The sequence below is a fragment of the Symsagittifera roscoffensis genome, chromosome 1, assembly GCF_963678635.1.
Source record: "Symsagittifera roscoffensis chromosome 1, txSymRosc1.1, whole genome shotgun sequence".
Classification (NCBI taxonomy): Eukaryota; Metazoa; Xenacoelomorpha; order Acoela; family Convolutidae; genus Symsagittifera; species Symsagittifera roscoffensis.
In genome coordinates, this window is record NC_087062.1 from 27,549,085 (window position 1) to 27,574,660 (window position 25,576).

The following is a 25,576-nucleotide window of genomic DNA, read 5'->3' on the forward strand; positions in this document are numbered from 1 at the left end:
CCACTTTAAACAACGTTTCACAATTAGTGTGAAAATCACGGAACGATATAACGCTAATGTCTGTATGTGGAAATGAGTCAGCAAATCACCTCTTGCCTTCGTTACCCAAGGAGAAAAAACAAGCGTGACTTTAAACGAGCCTCCGCCTCATGATAGAACCAGTTTTGGCTGATTCGAGAGCCTTTCCTCCTGCGTTCGAGGTTCAATTCGAACCGCTGCCTAGTCTCTAAGGATGCGAGCATTGGCCTCCGCTGCATCTTCCCCAGTAATGATTGTTTCTGGTTTCGGAGGGGGGTCGTCAGAGATCTCCACAGGCTCGACAAGAAGGTCTTGTGGGTTAATTTTGTCTTTCAGCCTGACTGCCAGAAAGAAGTGGCCAATCCAAGACTCCCAAAGAAACGGCTGGTTAATTGGTGGTTTCTCCCAGAAGGGAGGGATCCCTTACAGGTCAGTCCTGTCTTTGTTCACAGGAACTGCTGGCTGCGCCATGACATTTGCCGAGTTTTATTGACTCCAAAACTTAGTTGTGTATATTAGTGTAAATTGATTATTGGTTTGAAATTTGTACACGATAAGTAGATTAGTTAGATACTCAGTATCAATTAGTTCTTAAACTGTTTGTCTTTAAGCCGAGAGTGTAACGGCATGAAAATTGTTACATCTAACCTTGATGTAATTAATTAAGAGAGTGACCACGTTCAACGTGCCGCTCGACATAAGCCGCTGAATGACCTTGATTAAGGTTAATGAAATAAACTGCAGAGTTACTGCACAAAAGTCATGATGGTAACGAGGTAGTGAAGATCGCCTCATGACAGGGCTAATCAAAATGGGTCACTTTTAATAAAAAAAACTGTCGTTTATGGAGCGTTAAGGCATCTATTTTTCTCTAAAATTCGAAAATGTACACTTAAAAATTTAAATTTGCGTTCATTGACTCGTTTCCAACTGTCTGTTGGGTATATTTAATATATTTCTTCGTTACTTAAGTAACTTTTCAACAAGGACGGGGTTTGGGGTTCTATACAACAGTAGCTCGAGTAAAATAGATGCGACTAATTCAAGTGAGGCTTCAAATCTATTATGAAGGGAATAACTTTAAGTTTCCCAAAATTTCGGTGAATGTTTTTTTTTCTATTCTAGCACAAAGTTTTGTTTTAGCTATGTTTTTTCTAGAGTTTGTGATTTAGTCGTAGTAACGCCATAACAAAAAATCAATTGTTAATCATTTGTTTTGAAACACAAAAGTTTTTTATTATTCACAAGTCTTCAATTGTTTTCCGCCTGGTTCAAACTCTGTTGTCTTTGTGCCATCTTCTGCCTGTGTCTGTTGTACAGTTGTTCAGCCCTCTCAACCTGAAAAATTCTGGAAATAAAATCAAAAGGAAATATATTTTTTGTTTCAACTTTGAAAATAGTATTATATAAAATTAGTAGGAACAATATTTTTTATATCCAACTATTAGGTAACAATTACGCAAACTCACCTCTTTCTCCAAGCGCATGATCTCTCGCTTCATCCTCAGTTCCAACTGTTGGATCTCCTTGGAACTGCTGTTGTCCTGTTCCAGAGCCGCCATCGCCTATAAAATATCTTATTGCAAGTAGTACTACCACAATTATTATACCTAACTTTCCTTTTACGGATTAATTAAAACATACAGTACAAATCAAATTTTTTAACAAAGTTCTAAAATGTCTACAGTTGGCACAATTGCCTCACAGAAACCGTGAACATCCTAGAAAGGTGCAAGAGTTAAAATTTTGCCAGCATTAGCTGCACCTATTTTTTCCTAAAAAGCAGATTTGCCATAAGTAGGCATTTTTGAGCTGAGTTGAAATTATAGTTTCCTGGTTATACAAGACAAGTGAAGTAATTAGAGCAAGATGCTACCTTGTTAGTGTTCTTTTTCTTGAAGTTTACATAATCTGTAGATGTAGTCAAATGATTGTAACGAGTTTTTAAGTGCTATTTAATCGTTTTGGTCTAATGAGGAACAAACGACTATTCCAGAAATTTTTGGGAAAATTGAGATATAGAAATTAAAATTACATTAGTTTGACCTGAAGCCCACAATTTTACCGGAGGCCCACAATTTTACCGGGGGCCCACAATTTTACCGGAGGCCCCTTTTTTTTGCAATTAAAAACCTTTATAATTCATTGTAATCGATTATAATCAATCTTATTTTTACAACTAAATTCGAATATTTTTGCAAAACTTTTGCAATTTTGCAGGAAATTTGCTAATTGTAAGCTACATCTTTTATTAAAAACCAGGTTTCAATGTCACCCCTCATTTTTTTACCTCCTCCAACTAAAGAGGGAGTAGGTAAACTAGTAAGTAATCCCCTTATGTTCAACCGTAAGGGCGGGTTGGCGGTTGTGGTGAACGGGCAGGGACGGCAGGGGGTAAACTCGGAGGGGGTGTTGGGTAAAGTATGCTGGGGGGGGGGGGGGGGGGTTACGTAAAGTAAGCCGGGTGGGGCTGGGTTCGTTCAATCACTATTCAACGCCAACCCCCAAATTCTACTATTAAATAGTTCCCCCCTTACCACCGTTCAAACCTTACCCCCCTCCCCATGCAAAATGAAGTGTTAAACTCAGATAAACCGAAACTTTTTTTATTATTTCTTTCGTAAACTGTAACATTTTAAGAAACGGAGAAACGGAATAGGTACAACTGCACTAAACAGGAAATGATATAACTTTGAAAATTACAAATTTCATTAACCTTTCGAAAAATTCATTTTAATCGAATATAATTGGTTATAATGGATTATATAGGCATCAAAAATATTTGGATTATCAACCATTGTTAATGGATTATAATCGATTATAACGGATTACATTGACATGAAAAATATTCAACCTCTAAACAATTTCTAATGAATTAAAATAGTTTATTTTGTAGTTTTTTAATAATGACCATATTATGACAACATAATCGATTATGATCCATGGTCGTTCGGTGCGGGTATCTAGGAATTTTTCGCATAAAATCTTACAAGTTTTTACAAAAACAGGCTCTAAGAATGTTACAAGATTCGTACTTTTTCTTACAAGAAAGTTGTAAGAAAAAGAAATTCTCTTGCAAAAGTTTCATAAACTTTTTTTTCCTTAAAATTTTTTTAATTACAAGTACAAAAATTCTCCGTGGTCGCAGAATACAAATTTAGAAACTCATTAGCCAAGCTTAACCATTTATCATAAGACTTTATTGAAATAAGTTCTAACTCCTTAGTGTTACCTAATAGCTCATTTCTGGAGTTTTCGTCAAAATATCTGCACCCTGCTTACAGTACGGCCTCGGATATGTGACAAGATTCGTCAAAGTTGAATTTTTAGTAGTCTCAAAAAAAAACTTCGAGCCGCTAAATATGGATAGCCGAGAGATTTATTTTTTTTCGGAATTGATTGTTCGAAATTAGTACGATATAACAACAATCATAAACTTTTCACATGCCTAAATTTGAAATAAACTTAAAAAATTTTATTGGATTCATTTTTTCCGTAGATGCGGTAAAGAATCATATTCAAATTCGTTTGAACAATTTTTTGAATTTTTGAAAAACTAGCGTTGTTTTTTTTTGCGAAAAAGTTGCCATCTTGTGTCATCAAACTGTAAGGTAGCAGAGCTTTTCGTAGGGTGGTCAACCCGCGCATTTCCAATCAAATGAAATTTGTTCTGAAGAGATACCGAGTTTGGCTAGTGTACGGCGGAAGGTGAATTTATCTATAATAATAGTTTATGGTATTAATATCATGCATGTGACACAAGAAATTGTGCATTAAACTGAGACTGCAGCTTTACATTTTACCGCCACTTCACAGCACTTCTATTAGGCCAATTTACGTATATAAAATTAGTTTAAATGTTTTTTTGTTTTTTAAAAAGATTTTTAAGAAGTCTAAAAAATAACAAGTAGTTGAGTTCGATCGCAAATCTTTTGTTTGTGGAAATATTCATTTCGAATTTTGTAGTTTATATTTTACTTCAGAAAACTTTCTCTCAAATGCTCAAAATATCTTCAAAGGTTTTCAGTTTGCGTTTCACATTGTTTCTGAATCTTCTTGTTGATAATTTTCTAGTTTTCAGTCAAGTTCTTAGCTTAATTACTTAAAACAAGATGAGATTTTCTGTTCCGACCAATTAATAAATGGGGAGTAACTTTGTATTTGGGTGTGTTTTTTTTTTATTTTGCCTTCCACACAAAATTAGGTACGACAGATAGTTATGGGAATGGTTCGAGTGATATATCATATTAAAGCAATTTCAGTCATGATTCGAACGACATTCAAAAATTTACAAAAAATTGTCCCAGTATTGAAAAAAAACAGGTTTAATTTTTTGGATTTTTAATTGAATGTTAATTTGAATGTTGTTGAATAGTTGAAACACGCCACAACTGCTGGCTTGTTTCTGTCAAAGTATTTTTAGCTCGTAATTTGATTATCAAAAAGCTGCGTAGCTGTTAGTTATTCGTGTCTACAACTTTGTTACCAGAATGGAAGTTTGTCCTTAATTTCATCCTACAAAAATCCAAATATAGATTTCTTTACATAAATTATGCACCGGGCAGGCTACAGTTCGGAAAACCAGTAAAAGGTGAAAAATCGTAACAAGGGACGATTCGTATTGAGGCATTGACAAGTAACGACCACTTGCTCCGCTGGGCTTAGATTTGGTAGCTGAAGAACACTGCGCGCGACTAATCGATTGTTACTGATGGTTGAAAATTAACATTTTTTGCGCGGCTTAACACTAGAGCTCATAGTTGTAAATGATGAAACATATTTTTAGACAAAACGACCTGACAGCATGTGGTTTACTTAAGAGTAAGTATATGTTGTTTTTTCTCGATGAATTTTGTAATTAGGTATAATTACATCTGAACCTTGCGTTCTTTTTACCTACTTCAATGGAACTTTGCTAAAAATGCAAGGAAACTGATGCTAAGGGAATCGATATATTTTTTCGTTCGTTTAAAAACGTTTTCTATTTTCTGAATTTTTTACCTGATGCCGAGTGATTCGATCACTCTGTGCTACCCTTGTTATATCTTGGATTGCAAATTGATTGCCTTTTAATTTAAAGCTTTGATATATGGGTTAGGCTTGACTGCCGAAGAAAATGCGGAATACTTAAGCTTGGGACGTTTTTTTATTCAGTCAGCTTTCGACTCTGTAACTAAGCGATGTCGACGAAATTGTTTTTTTTTCACTGTGATTGAAAAATTACCGGGGTATGGAAATTCCTCATATGGCTAATTTGTTATAATTAACGCGCGATTCAGTGCTTTCTTATAACATGCGTTAGCGGAATTTTAATGCGTTCCAAATTGAGTTGATACCAGCAATTCAACCCTGTTAGACAATACGAAACGTTAGACAATACGCCTAACAAAATGTTAGACAATACGCCTAACAAAATTTATAGAGATCGATGCAAACGTGCTATGAAAAATCCGAAACTCGAAAAAGTTATTACTTAAAGAAAAATAGTAGTCCCAGAAAGATTTACAGGACCAATTGATGGAGTGCTCGGGCAATGCTATTAAAAAGTGATCAGAAGGATAATAGAAAATGCGATGGATTTGATACTAAAAATACGGTACAACTGCAAAAAAAACCTCCAAAAAGTTGGAGAGTATCTGTGCAGAAAGTGTTAATATGAAATGCACTTGTTAGGGTAAAAATGGATTTAATATGAAGACGTAACCATTTATTTTACTGCAAATCCCTATCAAAATTCAAGCCGTGCTTACAATTTGCAGTTTCCGCTTAAAATTTGCGGATTATGGGACAGCGCTTTTTTACTATGTACAAATATATACTTTTTTGTGATTACTGCTGTTTCTTTGTGGTAGTTGCGGACTTTTGGAGCAATTTTGAGCGTAACAGTGTTTTAACTTTTTGTTCGTGGAATCCAAAACGGCATTGAAGATTAAGAAAAATAAGCGAAGAAAAATCTGGACTCTTGCGGAATCCGCGTACAATTTACAAATAACGCAGTTTGGCCTCATAATGCTCAAATTCCTGACGCAATGGGAGGCTATTTTGAAAAAAATTCCATAAAAGTAGCAAGTCAGACTTCCCCGCACCGGAGTTCCATGGATAATAATCAATTATAATGGAAAAATGTTGTCTAAAATGTTGTCATTATAATCCATTATTGTGGCAAATTTAGACCACGAAATCGATTATATTGTCATTATAATCGATGATTTTCGTAAGAACACAATCCATTAAAATCCATTATAGTGGATTATAATCCATTTAAAATCCATTATAATAGCTTCTGATCCTTTTAAAATCCATTATAACTGATTATAATGGATTATAATCTATACACTTTTTTGCAAAATCAATTTGCAATTTTTCTGCGTTACTCAAGGGCTACTCGCAATCTAAACCTAATCGAATTAACCCCCTCCCCACTTGTCCCCCAATCCGCGTTTGCCCAAACCCCCTCCCCTCACTCCCCTACGCTTATCCCTACGCCCACCCCCATGTTTGCTAAAGGTTATCCCCAACCCCCCCCCCCCCATGTTACAGTCCCCCCAGTTTTTTTTACCATTTTCAACGAGGACGGAGGAGGGAGTATACTCAGTTGTTCAGGTTACCCTCCAGCCCACATTTTTTACCTCCATAAAGGGGGGGGGGGCGAATGGCGGTTATGGTAAACTGGCAGGGAGGTGGGAGGGGGAGGTAAACTGGGGGGATGTAAATTATAAACCCCCTCCCCAAAGTCTACCAACTACAAATAAACAACCCTCCATAAAGGGGGGGGGGGCGAATGGCGTTTGTGGTAAGCTGGCAGGGAGCTGGGGGGAACAAGGGGGGGGGGGTGTATAAACAGGGAGGAAAACGGGGTGGGGGATTAAACAGGGAGGGGTAAACTGGGTATATAAGACAAAAATTATAAAAACTGAAAAGTGAAAAGTAAAATTTTATGAAACCTAATAAAGCAACTGCACTAAACAGGAAATGCGATAACTTTGAAAAAACTTGTAAATTTCATGACTAACCTCTCGAAAAAATCCATTGTAATTTATTATAACCGATCATAAGCGGTTATATTGGGGATTATATGAAAAAGCGATTATATGAAAAATATACGAAATATAATCCTTTTTTAATGGATTATAATCTATTATAATCGATTATAATGGATTGCATTGATATAAAAAATAATGGATTGAAATCCATTTTTAATCTATTATAATCGATTATTATCAAAATTTATTGAGACAGACCACAAAAACTCAATAGAATCGATTATTATCCATGGAACTCCGGTGCGTCATAATGCTCAAATTCCTGACGCAATGGGAGGCTATTTTGAAAGAAATTCGGTAAAAGTAGCAAGTCAGACTTCATGCCACGCAAATTTGTTTTTCGTTGCCTCAGAAGTCTATCAATCCCCAAATTGACCTGGAACAAAGTCTTAAACTGATTTATGACTTTGAGTATTGCTGAAATCTTACCGCGTGAAATGCCTCAGTCATTTCAACAGTGCCTGCTTCGGGAAGTGTCTCCTTCATGTTAGCCGATGCAGAGGATGAAATATTGGCAGGAGTCGAGATTAAGGGCTCGCTTCTTTTCCGAACATAACCGAGCATAGTTGGGCTAACAAACGACATGCGTTTTGAAGAAAACTCCTGAAAATTAATTCTTAACCGGGGAAGCTTACAAAAAAATTCAGAACTGAGATATGTCAAAATCACTATAAATTGATGAAAGAATCAACGATGCTTTTGCTTACTTTTTTGAGCAAGAAGTGTGAATTTTTGGTTACAAAAAGTAGCAGTTGAACTTTAGGTTACAAACTTCAGGAACAGAGATTGAATGTTTGATTGAAATCTGAATTGTGTATTCAAATTTTGAGCACATTACCATTTGTTGACCCATTTGAATTTGATCTATTCTTTTGTATTGGATTAGTGGTCATCTTTTTTGGTTAAGAATCGAGAGTGTTTTTACTAACTGAAATCGAATTAGAAAAGAATCGCTTTATCTGATATAACTTTGAAAAGATTTCAATCAAAACAATATTTACAAGAAAAACAGAAGTTCTCGTGTTATTATGGTACCCCCAAATGATTTTAATGCTTTTTTATTTTAATTAAAGTAATTATGGGTTAAAATGATTAAAAGTTATGTTCCCCTATCGAGTTTTATAGGCCTTTAAGTTGTTTATAAGACAGGCAAGGCGTAGCAAGGCGAACCTCAGAATATTCTGACTGTTTTTAAAACTTTTACTTTAAGACACTGTTATTTTAGGGAGAAGAGTAATTCTCGCGAAGAGTGGGAGAGGGACTACTCCCACAGCAGTGGCCAGGAGATCTACCACAAGCGACTCAGAGGAAGTCTCTTCTTCGGGGAATACGTAGACGCCAACTTCTCCTTTGCCGCATTCCACGCGCACAAAAAGTAACCATGACTGAACCGAAACAGTTCACAAAAAAAAATAACTTTTCTCCAGTAGGACTGCTCTGAAAAAGTACTAAAACTGGAGCCAAATTTGGGATCCAGCCAACTCTCAGCGTTGAACAACCTCATAATTTGAAACACGGACTTCGTAAAACTTCTTTAAAAAAAACTGATCAAAAAATGTCAATTTTTCTACTTTGTTTTGAGCCTGTAGTCCTATGAACTTCTGTAACCTGCTACTCTGTTTCTATCCAGTGTACTACAAAGCACAGAAAACGAACGCTCGGGTTTAAGAACTTTCATTCGATATAAATAAATTATTTGTTCGATTTAGATACGGCATCACCTTGATTGGAGTGCAGCCGAAGGGAGAAGACGCCATGTTGAATCCAGGTCCATCACACATCATGAGTGAGAGTGACATCTGCTACTACATCAACACCACCAAGGAGGAGCAGAGCAGTCTAGTCGCCCCCAAGAAGAAGGGCAGCAGGTGGGCAAAGGTCAGCTCACTCGGCATGATTGGCGGCAGGGGCAGTAGTAGGGGGGACCAGGTGCAGATGACGGAGAAGCAGATCAGACGGGAACTCATCGAAGGTCGGTAGGGACCTCATCAGGTGTCTGTTTATTGTTTATCCCTTTCAGACTTTCTTGACAACAGAATTCTAAGTTAGCTATTAATGTTTTAGCTGCCGACCTTACAGGTGGGATGATAGTAAAGTTGAGTGGAAGTCTTGTTGCGTTGCAAAACATGCACTGAAAACATCCTCGCAGCATATTAAGACATAGTCATGGTTAACCTAAAGCACCCTGATGGTTTCGAAGCTTAAAAAAATCGTCCGCAGTTTCTTTAGAGTTTCCGAAAGAGTATAGCTTTTATCACAAAAATCAAAGAGCATTAAAAGTTTTAAACGGCTCGTTTTCCTTTCCCCATCAATTTTATGTGGCTTTCTATGGTTGTGAATGGACTAGCTTTAAATTATGAGGGTATCAAAAATCAAGTTGTCGACGAAACTAAAGTTTATATTAGTATCATAAGTAGGGGATGAAATAGAGATTTCGAATGTAACCTTCAAATCTAATAAATGGCTATGGTGACACCAGTATGCTAGCTAACTTAATTGTTTGATCATTTTGACCGTGACGAGTCAAAAACAGTTGGGTTTTTTTTTAATCGAAATATATTCTTTCATGTCAAAATGACGATCACAAATCTAACAGCAAGAAGAAAAATCACGGGTTTTGGGTCGATGAATGAATTTTATTGGATCACATTGAAATTGAGTTAGGGCTCTGTAATGCGTCTGTGTATCATTTAGTTTCCTTCTCCTCATTTTGGCTCTCATGAGTATAGTGAGCAAAAACTATCGTAGATAACACGACATCATGATAACACTTTTTCGTTGAAATTAAAAAAACTGAAACATCGTCTGCATGAAACAAATGTAGTCTACTAGACAAAAACCGACAAGGAAAAAAAGGAATTTTGAGCATTTCAGCTGTAGCTTGCAAATCATGTTCGTACGATCTGCGTCAAGAATAAAATTAAACAAGACTGCTCGTATCAGGGCGAAGCCCTGAATGTCCCGACTGCCTTTTAAGGTTTTTGGAGCAGTAATAAAATATAAAAATTAAATGTAATAAAAAGAAATGAAAATTTTTCTTTCTAAAGTTTGAAAGTTTCTTTGAAAATCATATCCCCACACGCCATATAAAGTACAGAAGAAAAGATTTCGCTCCTTGTAACAAATCAATTATGGCAAATAGGCTTCTTTCAACCAATTTAGAACAATTTCTAGGACGGCTTAAATCTCCGAAATATATCACGCGTTAATTGTCACAAATTGGCCAAAATGGCAATCTTTAAACCCCCATAACTTTACGAAAAATGCTCACAGTTGAAATACCTTTTTTTTTAAATTTAAGCTCAGGACAACAATACTTTTCGAATGATATTAAAAAATTTGGTCAAAAAAGGCTAGTTAAAAAGTCGAAATTTGTCTGAAGACAAAAGAACACACCCGAGCACAAATATTCCGTTACTTTTGTATAATTTTTTGGGTTTTTTTCAAGTTATAGTAGTAGTAGTTTTTTTTCTGCTTGGTGTGATAAAAAGATCTGAATGAAAAACCTCAGATTAGGCATATTCGACAAACATAGTAAAACAAACAAATTGGATAACAACTTTTGTAAAAAACGGCTAGAAAAACAAAAACTTTCAAAGTTTGGTTTCAATTTTTTCAGCATGATTTTTCGACATTTTTGTTTTCAAAAGGTGCTAAAACAACCAAAAAAACTTTAGTCGAGTAAAACTAAATTTTTTCCTCATACAATAAATAATTGTAAGCTTTTAAGCTAATAAAAGAAACACTTTTAAGCCAATTTTTCTCGACCGGAAAATTTCAAACCAGATTTTCGCGATACCGGAATTGTTTTATGGAAACTTTTTGAGGTCGTTCAAGTCAAGTTACGACTGAAAGAACCTAAAAAGGATCTATCACTCAACTTCTCTGATGAATATTTGCGGTAGCTGATTTTGCGGTAGCTGATTTTGCGTAAGCAAAACTAAAACGCACCCGAATACAAAGTTGTTCCCTATTTTTTAAATGGTCGGAACAAAAACTAGAAAATTTTTTTACTACAAGAATAATTTTTTCTCAAGTTTTATAATATTTTTCTCAGACGTAAATTTTGGATTTATTTTGCTCAAATTTAGGTTAAAAATCAAAAATGTAGTACCAGTTTTTCTTGAAATCGGACAAAATTTTTGGAAAAATGTTAATATTTTTCAAAATAGGACTGAAAAAAATTAAATTGATTTAAAGTGCTCGGCCAATTTCAATGATTTTTCGTAAAACAAAAAAGCTCGAACACAAAATTTTCTTCACATTTTCAATAGTAGGAACATGTATTGAAAAATTCTACATATGTCGAATGACCCGTTTCTTTGATCATTAATGTCTTATATTGACTAAAAGGATAGGAAGCGAAATTTTCAGAGAAAGTTTCCTCAATTTGGAATTTTTATTGCAGCCCGAGTCATGCAATATACGGCTGCAATTATGATAGAAAACTCGACTGATATGATGCCTTTTTGTGATATACATGTTCTCATAACGGGACTGATCTCGCAGCGATAATCATCCCTAATTTAACAATTTTAAATAATAAATTCACTTCCAACTCTGTTTCATAGATAATTCATCGAAAATCCCGAAAACCATTTATTTTCTCCTATGAATCAAGAAAAAAACCAGCAACATAGCGTAATAATTGTTCAGTTTACTGGATTTTTAATATGTATAATCAACTTTTCTTGATTTTAAGCGAAGATAGTGTAGAAATAAAGTGATGAATTGAGATCAGAAGATAGAGGGTTCTACTCCTCTCTGGATGTTGCTTTTGAGCATCCCGAAAAGCGTGAAAACAGCGGTGATTCAGAGATACTTAAGTTTTCATTTTTGATTCAGAGATGATTCAGCGCTAATTCGAAATTGAATTTTCAGTGCCAATTCATTGAGGAATCATTCCTCATCAAGATATAACGTGACGCCTATCAGAGCCTGAATCAGCGGGGCGAACTTTTGTTTTTCTCCGAAAGAGCTCATTAAAAACACAAGACAACGTGCCTCCCCACTTTCGTGATCCTAACAGAGAGTAGCACATTGATTAGATGTTTTTGAACTTTCAAACTGGGGTCATTTTTTCTGAACATTCGTTCTCGCTGTGATATTCGTTATGTGTTATATTTATTAAAGCCCATTTGTTCGTTGTTTATTTTTATCAAATAGATTCCAAAAAAGCTCAAGATAAACCAAATCTTCGCTTTAGAATTGATCGTTTTTGAATACCTGTCTTATGTTCACGTGCACAGGAAAGAACAATTCTTGAAAAAAAGTTTTTTTTCAGTGAAATATTGTCTTAACCTTTTTAATACTTGCACGGCAACCAAAAATTTCTTTCTAAAATTTTTGAAATAGTGTTTTAAAAAATCTTGTCAAAAAACGCAAAACGAAAACGGCAATGTAAAACCCTTGAAATCATGCTTTTTATAGACAGTAACAGTGACGAAGACATCATTTCCTTCGGAACAAATGGTATGGTTTCCCAATGCCTGCTTATGAAATTCTTTCAACGCTGCAAGAGACTAAAGATGGACCGACAATATTTCGAAGAATGCAAAAAACAAAAATCTGAGAAGGATATTTTTGTTCCGACCACTAAGAGTGAGAAACCTGACTTGCGGGTGTGCATTTTATCATCTTTTCGAAAAGTTTTTTTTACCTCGTCAGATGGAGCCGATTGCTCTGTAATATATATCATATTGAAACCATTTTCGTTGTTATTTGATAAATATAAAAATATCTACCAATTAACCATTTTTTTTTCGATTTTGAGAAAAACTTTTTGAGCTTTTTGATTTTAAACACACTGTACAAAAGCACTAAATGTGTCACTGCGAAGCCAAACTGTGTGTTTTGTGAATTGTAAACGGATTCTGCAGCAAAGACGCTCTGTTTGTTCTTTATTTGTTCTTACGTTTCCTTTGATCGTTCCAACATAATTTTACCATGTTTACAGACTTGTCTCTGGATTCCAGAGACCTTCATACAATAAATTTTGCGCCAGTGCACAGTTTGGCCTCGTAATGGTACAACAGCAACTTAGAGGATATTACAAAGAACAGAAACTGTCTTGATTCTTTGAAACTATTTTTGCTACAGTTTTTTTTGAATGAAAATATGCTCTTTTGAAGTCTTTTCCCTAGCAATTAAAAGAGAACAGTTTGAAACAAAACACGACAAAAAAAACTTTTATTTTTATTGCAGAAATAGTTTTGCGAAAGTTCCACTGGCCCTAAAAATAGAACCCTCTGCGCAGCAGCTTCATGTTCTCGTTTCTCCTTTTTTAAATTTTTTTTGCACAAGAAAACTCGACAGCTTAAGCTTTTTCTGTGCTCAATTTAAAAAGATTTCAGATTCAAACCTTTTTGATGCGCTCTCATAAAAAGGCAAAGCTTCTTCAAAATTTAAAGTTTTGTTTTAAGCTCTTTAATGCTGCGCTGGCAGTAAGAAACCATTGTTATTCTTTCGGCCACTGAAAGTGCGCAGGATTTTGTCTTCGGGTGTTTTAGTTTTTTTCTAACTCTTTTTTCGTTCAGATACCTCAAGTAATCTTTAGAATCGGTCAAATAATGTATCTTTTTATAGCCGTTTCACTTGTGATTTCAACGTTGTGAAAAAAATCTGAGTGTCGAGAAAAACTTTCTTGAATTTTATTTTCTTAATTTGACAGAATTAGCGAGCTAGTAGGCTTATAAAAAGCTACAAACAGTCTCATTTTTGTGATTTAAGTTAAGCCTTCAAAAATAAATGATACTTTATTTTAGCACGTTTTGGAATTTTGTTTTAGCCCCTTTTTTTAATAAATTTTAAATAAAATATAAAATTTTGCTGTAAAAAAATTGAAAACTCAAAAAAATTTCAGGATTTTTTAAATAAATTTTTAAAAATTTCTTTTTTTTTGTTTTTTGGTAAAAACTGTTGCTGAATATAATCAAATTATTGTTTCTGTTCAACATGCCTCAGCTTTAAGCTTTTGTTTATATCCTCTTATATCATCAGCAAAATAACGAGACTATTTGAAAAAAAAAGTTTTTTATTTGTTTTTCATTATTGTGGTCGGAACTTTTTGTTCTACCTGCACAGCAACCAGCTATGCTTGCTAAAACAATTTTTGCTTGATATATCAAATAGGTCAATGTCATTTGCGCTAAGCTATTCGCATGACATATCCGAACTTTTGTGTGTTCTATAAAGACTGTAACCTCTCATCGGAAAAGGTAGTGATTCAAAAATTGAATTGCTATCTAGTTTTCCACTGTTCTTTTTGTCCGAACATTGACCTATGACATAATCTGAGGCTTATTCAAATGATCTATTAATTTTAAAGAAAGTTTTTGTGAGCGGCAGCGCAATTTTCAAGTCAAAGCCGAAAAAAAAATAAAATTTATGTTTTTCTGAAACTAAGGGAAATCCTCAGCGGTAAAAAGTCTGTTTTTGTCCATGATTTTGTCAAAAAAGATCATCGTGGTCTTTCTTCGTTCTGCATCACATCACTCCTTCTTAAAACGAAGCTCTGATTTTTTTCTATCTCTATCTTTCTTGGGCCACCAACATGCGATTTTTTGTGTGAAACCAAAGAATTCATATTTGATGCGATGTTTGTGGTTTGGCAAATCATTTGATGATACCATCAGAAACGCCGAACGGCCAAAAAGTTTCTTGTTCCAAATACTTGAATTGGAATTTATAAAAAATATTAGCCAAATTTTGGTTTATGTGTGCTACTGATTTGAAAAAAAAACCAAAAATTAGACTCATCCGTCGCGTCAAACATGTTTGATTTAGTTTCGCCAATTTGTTCTTTTCTATCCCGCGTCACTTTCTATCCCCCATCAATCCAAATCTTCTTTTCAATAACTCGGTTGTTTCCGGAAAAACTCAAGTAAGGATGGGTTTTCTCATCAATTTAATCAGCTGATTCCGTAAAACTACAGAAAAGTTAACGTATTAATAGCTTCGAATTATCGAAAATCCTGGAGTTTTTGATGCTGGAAACTTTCGATATCATCAAAGAAAATTTTATAAATCAATAAAAAATGAGAAAAAGAAAAGAATTTTTATATGCAGGGGCGGATCTAGGATTTTCTCGAGGGGGGGGGGGCGGATTTTCAAAAAATTTTCGCAAATTTTGACCCCCTTTTTTTTAGGTCGACCAAATTGATTTTTCGAGTTCTCCCAAAGCATTGTTTTGCCCCTATTTTGGCAAAGTTTTCTGCGCCGCAATTTTGGCAAAATGTTGGCAAAATTTTCTGCGCCGGAAAAACAGTCAAAAAAGCCGTTTTTGGGCACTTTTTGAAAAATTTTGACAAAAAAATCGCGTTGTTTTGGCGCGCGCTCCCCCTCAAAAAATAGTTAATATTGGCGTAAAATTTTAGGATCGGTAGGCCAAAAATGGATTTCTTAAAAAGTATCAAAGGGGGGACCCTTTGGGTCGGCAGTGGGTCGAATCTCTAAAGAGAAACGTCCGCCCCCCCCCCCCCCGCCCCTCCCCCCTAAATCCGCCCCTGCTTATATGGTTTGTTTAAAGAAGAAATGTTTATAATGCTAACGGCTTCAAATCGCAGCACACTTAATTTGTTGATTTTGAACACTTTTTTCGAAAAAATACTGTTTGTTTCTAGCTGCACTGAACACGAACCAAATCCCGCGATGTCGAGCAAGGGCCTCAGCTGTTGCAACACCCACCGATAACTTCCCTAGTGGTGGCACAGGAGGGCTGCTTGTGGGAGGAGAGGTTAGCTCGCCCCAAACTGAACCCGAGGAGCACACCACAGATCCACATAATCAAAATTCAGGTTCAACTCACCCTATTTCGGGTGTTCCGTTGCCAACAATTCCAAACGGACGAGTGCGAGAGCCGATCAGAGCATCAACTAACAGTCAGTTATTGTCTAATAATTATTTCATTTTTCAAAAAAAAAACTAAATTGTGGATAAAACTCGAACCAAATTTTGCAAACAGACGAAGCCATCTTTGTGAAAACAATCTAAGTATTGCTGGAAAGTTTTTTTGAGTTTTTAAAATTTTTAAAGTGGGTTTATTGGTTTAATAATTGTCCAGGTATAACTAGTCTGACGCCTCACCAATCGCACGGAGCAGTAGCCGGAGGATCTACCCCTGGCCCCGATCACATCCCCACGGGGACGACACAGTCTCCAATTCAGTGCACTGGAGGAGGTGCTAACCTGGCGCTTCCCCTCGGAGTGGCAATGCGAGGTTTGAGTTTTCTTAACGATATTTATATTTCGAAAACTGATGCTGGTTTAATTACTGCTAACTGTTAGAACGAAGTTGTTGAAAACACACGAAACTTCCTAATATTGCAAGTATTTCACAGCTTCTTTTGCTCGTATGATTCGTCCAAGTAATTTTTAAGCAATTATCTCAACAGTTATTTGTTTTTCTTACCAGTTATGTATTTGAAAAGGGTTGTATATCTTTGAAAAAATAATAATACATTTTACTTTCCAGCTGTCAGGTTTGATGCGAGGTTATTATTACGAATGAGACTTTGAGTGAGCCTGTTCTGGTTGTTTAGGTCGTCGTGCAAGTATCATGCCCGTGTCAGACGAGTGTCTGAGCAACAATATCATCCCGGACACTGACGACGGAGAGGAGATCCCAATTGAGGAGTGGCAGGAGAAGTACTCGGTCAGCTGCGGATTACATCCCTCAAAGTACGCATAACTCCACTTATCAGCGGCTACTTTGTTTTTTTTCTTCAACTATTTGGACCAATTAGCTTCCTAATCTGCTTAACTTTAAGTTAGACTGTGATGAATAATCAGTGCATATGCCTTTTCACTCTTTTTGGAGCTAATTCTCTGACTTCTCCATTTAAATCTGGGAAACATATATTTATTTGTCATAGTTTTTCACTTTTTTGTTTTAGATACATGAAGGGCTACCCGGCGATCCTGCCCTACACTGGCTTCTGGTCTCCACAGGTGTACCTGATCCCTGATTTGAACACCCTCCAGCCCTGCTGTCTTAACATCACCCTACCATGTCTACACAGACCAACACATCTCAGGTTAGCCTTTTCTTTTGCTTTTATGATGTTTTTTGAGATCAAATATTTCTTATAGAACTGCTTAACTTAACTGTAATATAGCTTCAGACTTGCGATGAGTAAAAACAATCAGAATTAATGATAATGGTTGTTTGTTTTTTTTTTCCCAGAATTTTGGTCATTTGAACCATTTTAATACATGGTTCCTCTGATGTTTTGGGACTGTTTTGGAAAAGCAAAAAAATTATACGACTGAATTAACTGGATGATTGAATGAAAGGGTAATTTCGTTTCTAGGAGTGCAATGGACCACAACTTCCCCTCCAAGTTCGTGCTGATTGCGGCCGAGTACCCCACCCTCGCCCTCTTCAACTTCGTGGTGCCTCTCCGGTCCCACTGCAGACCCAGATATGCTCTCAACCCAGTGGTGCTGTTGTTAGAACAAGAGTGGGTATTTTTTGAAAATTTTAAAGCTGTTTTCGGAATTGAAAAGGGCGACTGAGATACTGCATAGTGTATTAATATACTTGCGATACAATGAGCTTCAAGTTTGCTCAGATATGTTTTATATACACTATATACTGAAGCATCTTTAATCAATAAAATTTTTAACTTAAAATATTTTTAGTAACTTAAAATTGAAATAGCAAGAAATTGAAACTCAAGTCAGATATGCAAATTGGGTCCTTTCATTGATTGCAGCACTTTAAAAGCGGTTAATGAAAACGTTCTACTTACTTTCTGTTAGGCCAGACGCCCAGTTCTTGGAAGCCATGACCTGCTACCCCATGGTGTACTATGCACTGGGCAACATAGAGAGGCTGGACGATGTGTTGAGAGCAGGGATCTGCAGGGCCGAGGCAGTGGTCATCGTCGGCAAGGAGTCCAGCAAGACGGCCAAGGAAGAGTACATGGCAGACTCACAGACCATTGTTGCAGTACAGACGCTTTGCAAGTTAGTGGTTTTTTTGTTTATTATCATAGTCAGGTCTAGCCTGGAGTTTAAAATGTATTTTGAAGCATGCACAAAAAACTTAAAACCTCGTTGATGCCAATTTGAGAGGTTAAACGCTAGGGATTTTAAAATGATTGATTGAACTTAGCTTCCAATTGCTACATTAGAATCTAGAAGCTATCAACGTATTCTAATTAGAGCAATATCAGATCTGAATTCTTCGTCTGAAATCGTCTGGATTCTTCGGTCTGAATTAGATCATTCTAAGTTCTTCTATTGTTTTTAAATTTTAGTGAACAAAGTGAAAACACTTTTTACTTTTATTTTATTTTCGAGAAAAATCTAAAAAGAGGTCTGCGCTCATTTTATTCTCGGTTTCAATTCAGAACTTCAAAAAAAATTATATTCAAATTAATTTCTAAATCAGAAAGTATGATTCATTTTTAGTTTCAAAAGTATATTTTGTTTTTAGATTTTCTAGCGGAATAGAAAAATTCTCTAGTACCCAGTTCTCAAAAATTCGGAATAGAAGTTTTTTAATGTTTATCTTTTAGATACTGAGAGGATACTATTTTGGTTTATGAGCGATTACGACTAGTGAACTTAAGATAAAGCATTTGAAAACTCTCAGATGAATTAGGTGGGAAGTTCATCCTAAGTTTGACTGAAGCCTGAAACAAAATTTGGTCCTAAAAACGAAAAAATAAAAAATGCAGATCAGTTATTTTCGACACTGAGACAACTTTTTCCAATGTTTTAACAAACCCGAATCACGGCGAAAGAGCTTTTTTTGATATTCGACTCCAAGTACAGTGCTGATTTAAATTAACCGGACAAAACGCGTTATACTTGAAATTTAAAACTTGTTTTTCTCAAGTTGGGTTGAGTTTAGGTGAGAACTTATGAAGACAAAACTTGCTTAAAATTTTAGCACAATTAATATAATATAATATGTTTTTGAAGTTTGTTGGGCTACGTAAGGGGCTCACTCTGATATAATTATGTCTGTGATCGACTGGATATTTTCGGCATAATTTTTGATTAACTAAGAAAAACCAAAATGAACCATTTTTGGGGTAAAATTTTGGACCCGAGTTTTGCAAAATAAATTATACCATATTAATTCTGCTAAAATTTTAAGCAAGTTTTGTCTTCATAAATTTTCATCTAAACTTAACTCAATTTGAGAAAAACGGGTTTTAAATTTCAAGTTTAACGCGTTTTGTCCGGTTAACTTAAATCAGCACTGTAGTCGTAACAAAAAAGCAAACGCAGGTTATTTGTATCTTTTTTATTACTCAGTTTATCCTTCTTTAGTTTGGATACATAATCTCCCTGTTTTTTGCATAGAGAAATGTATTTCCAGAAAACTTTGCTTTCACCCGAAGATCAACCAATATCTATGTTTATTTTTATCCGATTCGGTAAATTTTGTAAACGATAGACTAGGGCAGGGGCGGATTTAGGGGGGGGGGGGGGGGCGGACGCCTCTTCCCTCTCAGGGATTCGACCCCCTGCCGACCCAAAGGTACTTTAGTCCCTTCAGTACTTTTTCAGAAATCCATTTTTGGTCGACCGACCCTAGAATTTTTCTCAAGGCGCCTTTGACTCCAATATATACTAACTTTGAGAGATAGCGCGCGCCAAAAAGAAACCATTTTTTTGTCAACATTTTCTAAAAAATGCCCAAAATGCGGCGCAGAAATTTAGGCCAAATCAGCGTCTTTTTAGAAAAATTTTCGAAGCAGCCCCCTCGAGAAAATCCTAAATCTGGACTAGGGCCATGTAAAAGAAGTTCCATCAACTGAAACGCAAAGTTCGTTGAAACTCAATTACCACAAAAACATTTGCAACGATAAGTACAATTTTGCATATGAAGCGGTGAGAAGAAGTCGTTGAAGCTACGGACCACGGTGTCGTCTTGATTAATGTTCCGACTTTCGATACGAAACTAACGGAATAATTGTGCTCGGGGTGGGTTTTTTTCTTTAGACAAATTTCGACTTTTTAACTAGTAATTTTTGACAGATTTATTTTTAATCAATCAAAAAGTATTGTTGTCTAAGCTTACATTTGAAAAAATATTTCTACTGTGATTATTTTTTTGTAAAGTTATGGGGGTTTAAAGACTGGCCAATTTGGGACAATTAACGCGCGATATATTTGGCGCTATTAACGCTTAAGCGGAGATTTAATCCGTCGAAGAAATCGTTCCAAATTGGTTGAAAGAAGCTTATTTGCCATAATTGATTTGTTACAAGGAGTGAAATTTATTCTTTTCTGGTTTATGTGGCGTGTCGGGTGATGATTTTCATTTTAAAAAAATTCAAGTTTGAGAAAAAAAAATTTTTCATTTTGTTTTATTACATTTAATTTTTTTGTTATTACTGCTCTATAGACCTTAAAAGGCAGTCGAAACGTTCGATGCTTTGCCCTGATACGAACAGTCTTGTTTTGTTTACTGTTGAACAAGAAGCGAAACAGTTCAAAGAGATAGAAACAGCACATCACAGCAACCAAAAAATTTACTACGGTCTGATTTATTTTTTTTTGAACAAAAAACAAAATAATCAAGTGAGATCAAAACAGCACATCACAGCAAGAAAAAATTTCATCTGTCGATTTGAATTCCAATAATCGTTCCGAAATCTTTGGGAAATCTTTCATGGGAAATCTTTGAAGTTTTCGAAGTGGATATAAAAAAAATCTGATTTTAGCAGGCGGGATTTTCAAGGTTATAAGATGTATCGCAGTATTTGTTCTTTTTAGATCTCGGAAGTAGGACTTTTAAAAAAAATTGTTCAGGTTTTTTTTAAAAGTTTTTTTTTAGGTTGTTTCCAGCTGTTTCGGTCATAACGGAGTTAACGCATCCCTCCAATATGCGCTTCATGAGATTTCACGCCTCAGAGAGGTTCGACAGTCTTCATCTGACCAACAAGGAAAAGGTAAGTTTCCTTTTTACACCATCTTATAAGTTCGATGCTTCAATCTACTTTTGGACTCGACTTCCAGAGTTAGATTATTATTATGTGTTTTGGGATTTGCAGCTAGTAATTTTCACCCTTTGTGACTTCATTGATAGGTGTTAGTGCTAAAAAAACATGTCCATGCAAAAAAGTTATATGATTGCATATTTGTAATTAGCACGACAATATTGCTTTTCAATTCTAAAGATACAATTTTTCCAGCCACATTTTGTCTACAAGTTTTGATATGTTTTTGATTATTTTAAGTCTGTCAAACAAGACTGAAAAGTTTAGCTTCTCCGATCAAACATACATAGGCTTAATTGTTTTCAGAAGACAGAAGTGCTGGTAGGTTCCTTGTATTTGTACTGCCTTGGCATACTTATTACTGCTATTTACTTACTGTTATGTTGCTGCTAGAGATAATACTTAAATGATGATGATGATATGACGACGATAATGATTGCAATCTACCTTGTTGTTCCGATCACTTCAGGTTTGCACAGGGTAGAGTATTTTGCTCACAACCTTGAGTACATTAGAGAATTTGTTTTCAATTAACTATGGTGTTATACGAAAAATCGCTCAGTTGTAATTTGCTTTCCAAAAAACAACATAGCAAATTGCTAAAAACTCATTCTTTGTAAAGAAAATTTGGGCTATATTTTTGAGTGCTAGACCAATAAATGGTGGCGGAAGGTGTCGGCGAGAAAACAGTTGGGAGTGAAAAGAAGATTCAATTACTAAAAAATTTTCTGGAAAAAAAACTTCAAACTTTTTGAATTTTCTGGGTTTGCTAATTGTGGTCGGAACAATCTGTGCGTTTAGCACAGCCACAGGCTCTTTTTTGTTCCACTAAGGAATTGACTTAACAAACTAGTTTTTGCCTCATCACAATAATGGAAATCAGTTGACATAGCCCAGCATTTTCTCTCAGTCTTGCATCATTCCTGCAGACTGAAGTTTACAGATTTAGTAAAAGCTTATCTTTCAATTTTAAAAATGGGAACTTTTACCTTGATGAAACAGTAGAATAACTAGAGGATTTCAAAGTTTTCGTTTATTTGCATGATTTTACCGAACTAATTGAAATGGCTGAATGATCCCAGATTACCTCGTGTACTACTCTAAGTACTTTTAACTCTTCAGAGAAAACCCGATTACTTGAGCTGATTAGTTTTCCTTAAAATTTGATTACCCAAAAAGAGCTTTCACAAGTTTTCAATTCTTCTTCAACTGTGACTTAGGCGGTTGTGTGTGGTTTGATATTTGAGTCATGATTTTGATTTAAGAAAGATATTTCTCAATAATTTTCTCGGTTTAAATCAAAACTTTGTAGTAGTTTGAACATAGTTGATAAATGCCCGAGGAAAAAAAAGAGCCCGGCCTGAGGGCACGAAGTGCCCGAGTGCGGCTATTTTGCCCGAGGCCATCTTCAACTATGTTCTAACTGTTGAAGAGTTTGTTTTTGCTCTTTCTGAGGGAAAGATGCCAGAAAATTGTGAAAGAGCCCGAAAAAATGTGAAAAAGCCCGGAAAAGTGCGAAACTATGCAAATGTATTCTTTTTTCATTCATACGTTCTAATACTTCATTTTTCATTCATGCCTTGTCGTGAAAAAGCATTGTGAAAGAGCAAAAAGATACTCTTCAGTCTGAAAGCTTTTTAGTTACCAGACTAAATTTTAGCGGCTGGTTAATTATGACCAGTATGATTTCAATGTTCGGGGAGAGATTTTAATGAAATGTGGTAAATAAGAAAAAACATAATCGAAGTTGATTCCGGTAATTTCGTTTCAGGCTGCACTTCGTCAAATTTGACAATTCGCCTTTAGAATTATTTGAAAAAAAAACTTTTTTTTTCGACTTCAACCGCTAAACATGGAATTTAATTTTTAGATTTACAGCGGAATACAAACTTTACCTAATGATTCAGTTTTCTCAAGTAGGGTTATTGTTATCAGGAAAGTGTAAATCATAGTTTTTCCCAGAAATTCAATGAGCTTAAAGGGCATCTATTTTTTTTGAAAATCGAAAGTTGAGATTTTTCAACGAAGTCAGTGTTTTTTTTCTGTATACTTGCGGCCATTACTCTTTTCCAACTGCCAGTTGGCCAAGTTTAAATTTTGAATGTATCTGTTAGTTTTCAGACTTACTTGAGAAAAACTACCTCTTGACCAAGTTTTCTTCTATTGAGTTAGTTTCATGAAAAACGATCCTTTCATCAAATGTTTTCGATAAAAACTTTATTTGTGTGATTTATGTCGAATCAATAGCAATTTAATGTGATTTTTCTCCCAATTTTTTTTCCACAATTTTTTGATTTCGTTGAATTTGTTGAAAAAAAAAATTTCAAGTTTGTGTAAGCTGCAATTTTAATTATCTTATTTTCAAAAATCTCAAGTCAAATTTTTTTGATACTTTTTATTTTGATAAATCTATAAATTTCTGATAAATGGCGATAGTTGAGTGTTTTTCAGATTAAATATTTTCTGATTTGACATTCAGTTGATTTTTGCTTGCAGTTTTTAATTGCTTTTTTTTAAAAAAAAAACGTTTTGTGATATTCAGTAACTAATCGTTGAATCGTTTTCTTGGCACTCAAGGAAAATATATAATTTTCATCGAAAATTTGGTTTTTGATATCAATTTGCATGATTAAAATTATGGAGGAGAGAACCTTTTTTGCCATAATGTGAAGTAAGTATTTGTCCCAATTTACATATCAAATGTGGGATGATTTCTCTTTCAGATTGGTTTCGGAGACAAAAAATTATATTTATATCAAAAAAATTTTATTTAGCTTTTTTAAATCCAATTAAATTTAAACCAACTAGACTACGCTCAGAAAAAGTTTTTTTCTAACCACAGCAAATGTTTTAAAGGTTTGACCATTTTTTATGCTTTTTGTTTTAAATTGTAAGCAATGCTGGTACGTAACGGGATTTTGTTAATTCTCAATTGTAAATGTTTTGGCGAGCAATGTAAATGTTTTGGCGAGCAAATTGAAACTAATTATTTACTTTTAGACGCAAAATGTTTCGCAAAGTTTGTTGGCTAAGTGCCAATTATCAATTTTCAATAGGAGGCACATTTCTGAAAAATAAATTGTGTTTTTGAAAAGCCTCGATTTCAAGTTTCTCGAAAAAATCAATGTAATATCTAAAAATTGTCAAAAAAAGTCAAATGTATGAGCTGTTAATATGTAGCACTGCTTAACATGAGCAGTCGTACTCGTTCTCTGTAAAGCAAACTAGATAACCGTCTAATTAAATTTCAACCAAGCCGCGTAATTTTTTTTAATGAAAAAGAAACAAAAATCAATGAAATTTTTCATAGTCATAACGAACGCCGCGGTATCTAACTGGTCTCCAGACTTTGTGCGCTTATATGGCTTAGATTGTTTTTTTTTGCGATATTCAGAAACATTAATTAGACTTTCAAAGCAAAAATTTTAACAAGACTGTTCGTATCAGGGCAATGCCTTGAATGTTTCGTTTGAATGCCATGTAGCGTCTATGAAATAAATTTCAATTTATGAAAACTTGATGAGCTTTTCACTAAACAGCAAAAAATTGATTTTAAAAATTTCGTTAAAAGATGGTAAATTTGTTTTGTTACAATAGCGTAACAATTAGGAAACATAATCCCAAGTTCAACTGAAATAATTTAAGCTGGAATAAATAGCCGCTTACGCGTTAACAGAACAAAGCATACTGAGCATTATTTACCCACAAAAAGCCAAATTGGCGTTAGACAAACACCCATGATTTTAAGAAAAATGATCACTGTTTCAATTTAGAGCATCGATAGTTTTCAATTTATTAAAAATTTCCGCAAATAACGAGAAGTTAAACTGTTTTTTCTAATATTTCAAGTTCTCGTTATTTGCAAAAAATTTTAAAAAACCGAAAACTATCGATTCTCTAAATTGAAACAGTGATCACTTTTCGGGCCGGAGAAAAGAAGAAACGCCAGAGCATAATTATTCTGTCACTATTTTAAAAGTCGGAACAAAATCGTTAAATAGTTCTCTGATATGCATCATTATTCGGCTTATTAAAACGAGTGTTGCTGAAGGAAGTTAAATTTAACCGTATTGAAGCTCCATCGATTTTAACTTGTGTTTCATCATTTTAAGTAATTCAAGAGTTTCATCATTGCTAACCAACCGCAATCTCAGCTTTGTGGTACGACTTCGGCCAGAGCATTAGAAAGCAACATACATGCAACCTATTTCGGATCTATCTTGCAATCCCCCTTCAAGAAAAAGGGATTGTGATATAGATTAAATCGACGAATTTTTGACTAATCAGAACGCAGCAAAATTAGAATTTTCAAAGAAGTTTCTATCGCTTGTTTACTGTTCTTATTTAGAATGGAGAAGGGGTATTTAGTAGATAACAAGGGGGATATTCAGTAGATTCCATATTCTGTTACGTTCTTCGAAACTCGGAAAAACGAGAGGGAGTCAATCACGAGCTGCTGCTCTGTCATTAACCTTGCTTATAAAAAAAATTCGCGCTCTGTTTGTGCAAATTGTCGCAATTGCGTTTTTGTGGCTTAACTTTCAGCTAAACTGC

At 35.0% G+C, this 25,576-nt stretch overlaps 2 protein-coding genes across 12 annotated transcripts in view; one reads left to right on the forward strand and one right to left on the reverse strand.

Annotated features, from left to right (window-relative positions):
* Positions 1 to 25,576, forward strand: part of LOC134842076 (potassium channel subfamily T member 2-like) — a 115,153-nt gene that overhangs the window by 76,350 nt on the left and 13,227 nt on the right. For 5 of the 9 annotated variants that reach the window (XM_063858247.1, XM_063858275.1, XM_063858239.1 and 2 more), the window contains 12 exons: positions 8,291 to 8,436; positions 8,771 to 9,033; positions 9,126 to 9,140; positions 12,492 to 12,533; positions 15,683 to 15,940; positions 16,123 to 16,278; positions 16,601 to 16,739; positions 16,955 to 17,095; positions 17,372 to 17,521; positions 17,823 to 18,029; positions 20,860 to 20,974; positions 21,329 to 21,343. In XM_063858247.1, coding sequence (XP_063714317.1) covers positions 8,291 to 8,436; positions 8,771 to 9,033; positions 9,126 to 9,140; positions 12,492 to 12,533; positions 15,683 to 15,940; positions 16,123 to 16,278; positions 16,601 to 16,739; positions 16,955 to 17,095; positions 17,372 to 17,521; positions 17,823 to 18,029; positions 20,860 to 20,974; positions 21,329 to 21,343 — 1,647 coding nt within the window. The remainder of the gene's footprint in view (positions 1 to 8,290; positions 8,437 to 8,770; positions 9,034 to 9,125; positions 9,141 to 12,491; positions 12,534 to 15,682; positions 15,941 to 16,122; positions 16,279 to 16,600; positions 16,740 to 16,954; positions 17,096 to 17,371; positions 17,522 to 17,822; positions 18,030 to 20,859; positions 20,975 to 21,328; positions 21,344 to 25,576) is intronic. The other 4 variants (XM_063858257.1, XM_063858283.1, XM_063858266.1 and 1 more) reach the window with 4 other exon arrangements.
* On the reverse strand, positions 934 to 7,905 carry LOC134856205 (uncharacterized). Of its 3 annotated transcripts, none has more exons than XM_063872568.1 (4): positions 7,769 to 7,905; positions 7,491 to 7,632; positions 1,488 to 1,583; positions 934 to 1,356 (listed from the first exon to the last, which is right to left on the reverse strand). In XM_063872568.1, the coding sequence occupies exons 2-4, from the start codon at positions 7,623 to 7,625 to the stop codon at positions 1,270 to 1,272; spliced, it is 318 nt and encodes a 105-aa protein (XP_063728638.1). In that variant the 5' UTR covers positions 7,626 to 7,632; positions 7,769 to 7,905; the 3' UTR covers positions 934 to 1,269. The 3 variants fall into 3 exon arrangements, with proteins under 3 accessions (XP_063728638.1, XP_063728626.1, XP_063728631.1); XM_063872556.1 differs by having other exon boundaries at positions 7,491 to 7,664; XM_063872561.1 differs by having other exon boundaries at positions 7,491 to 7,905.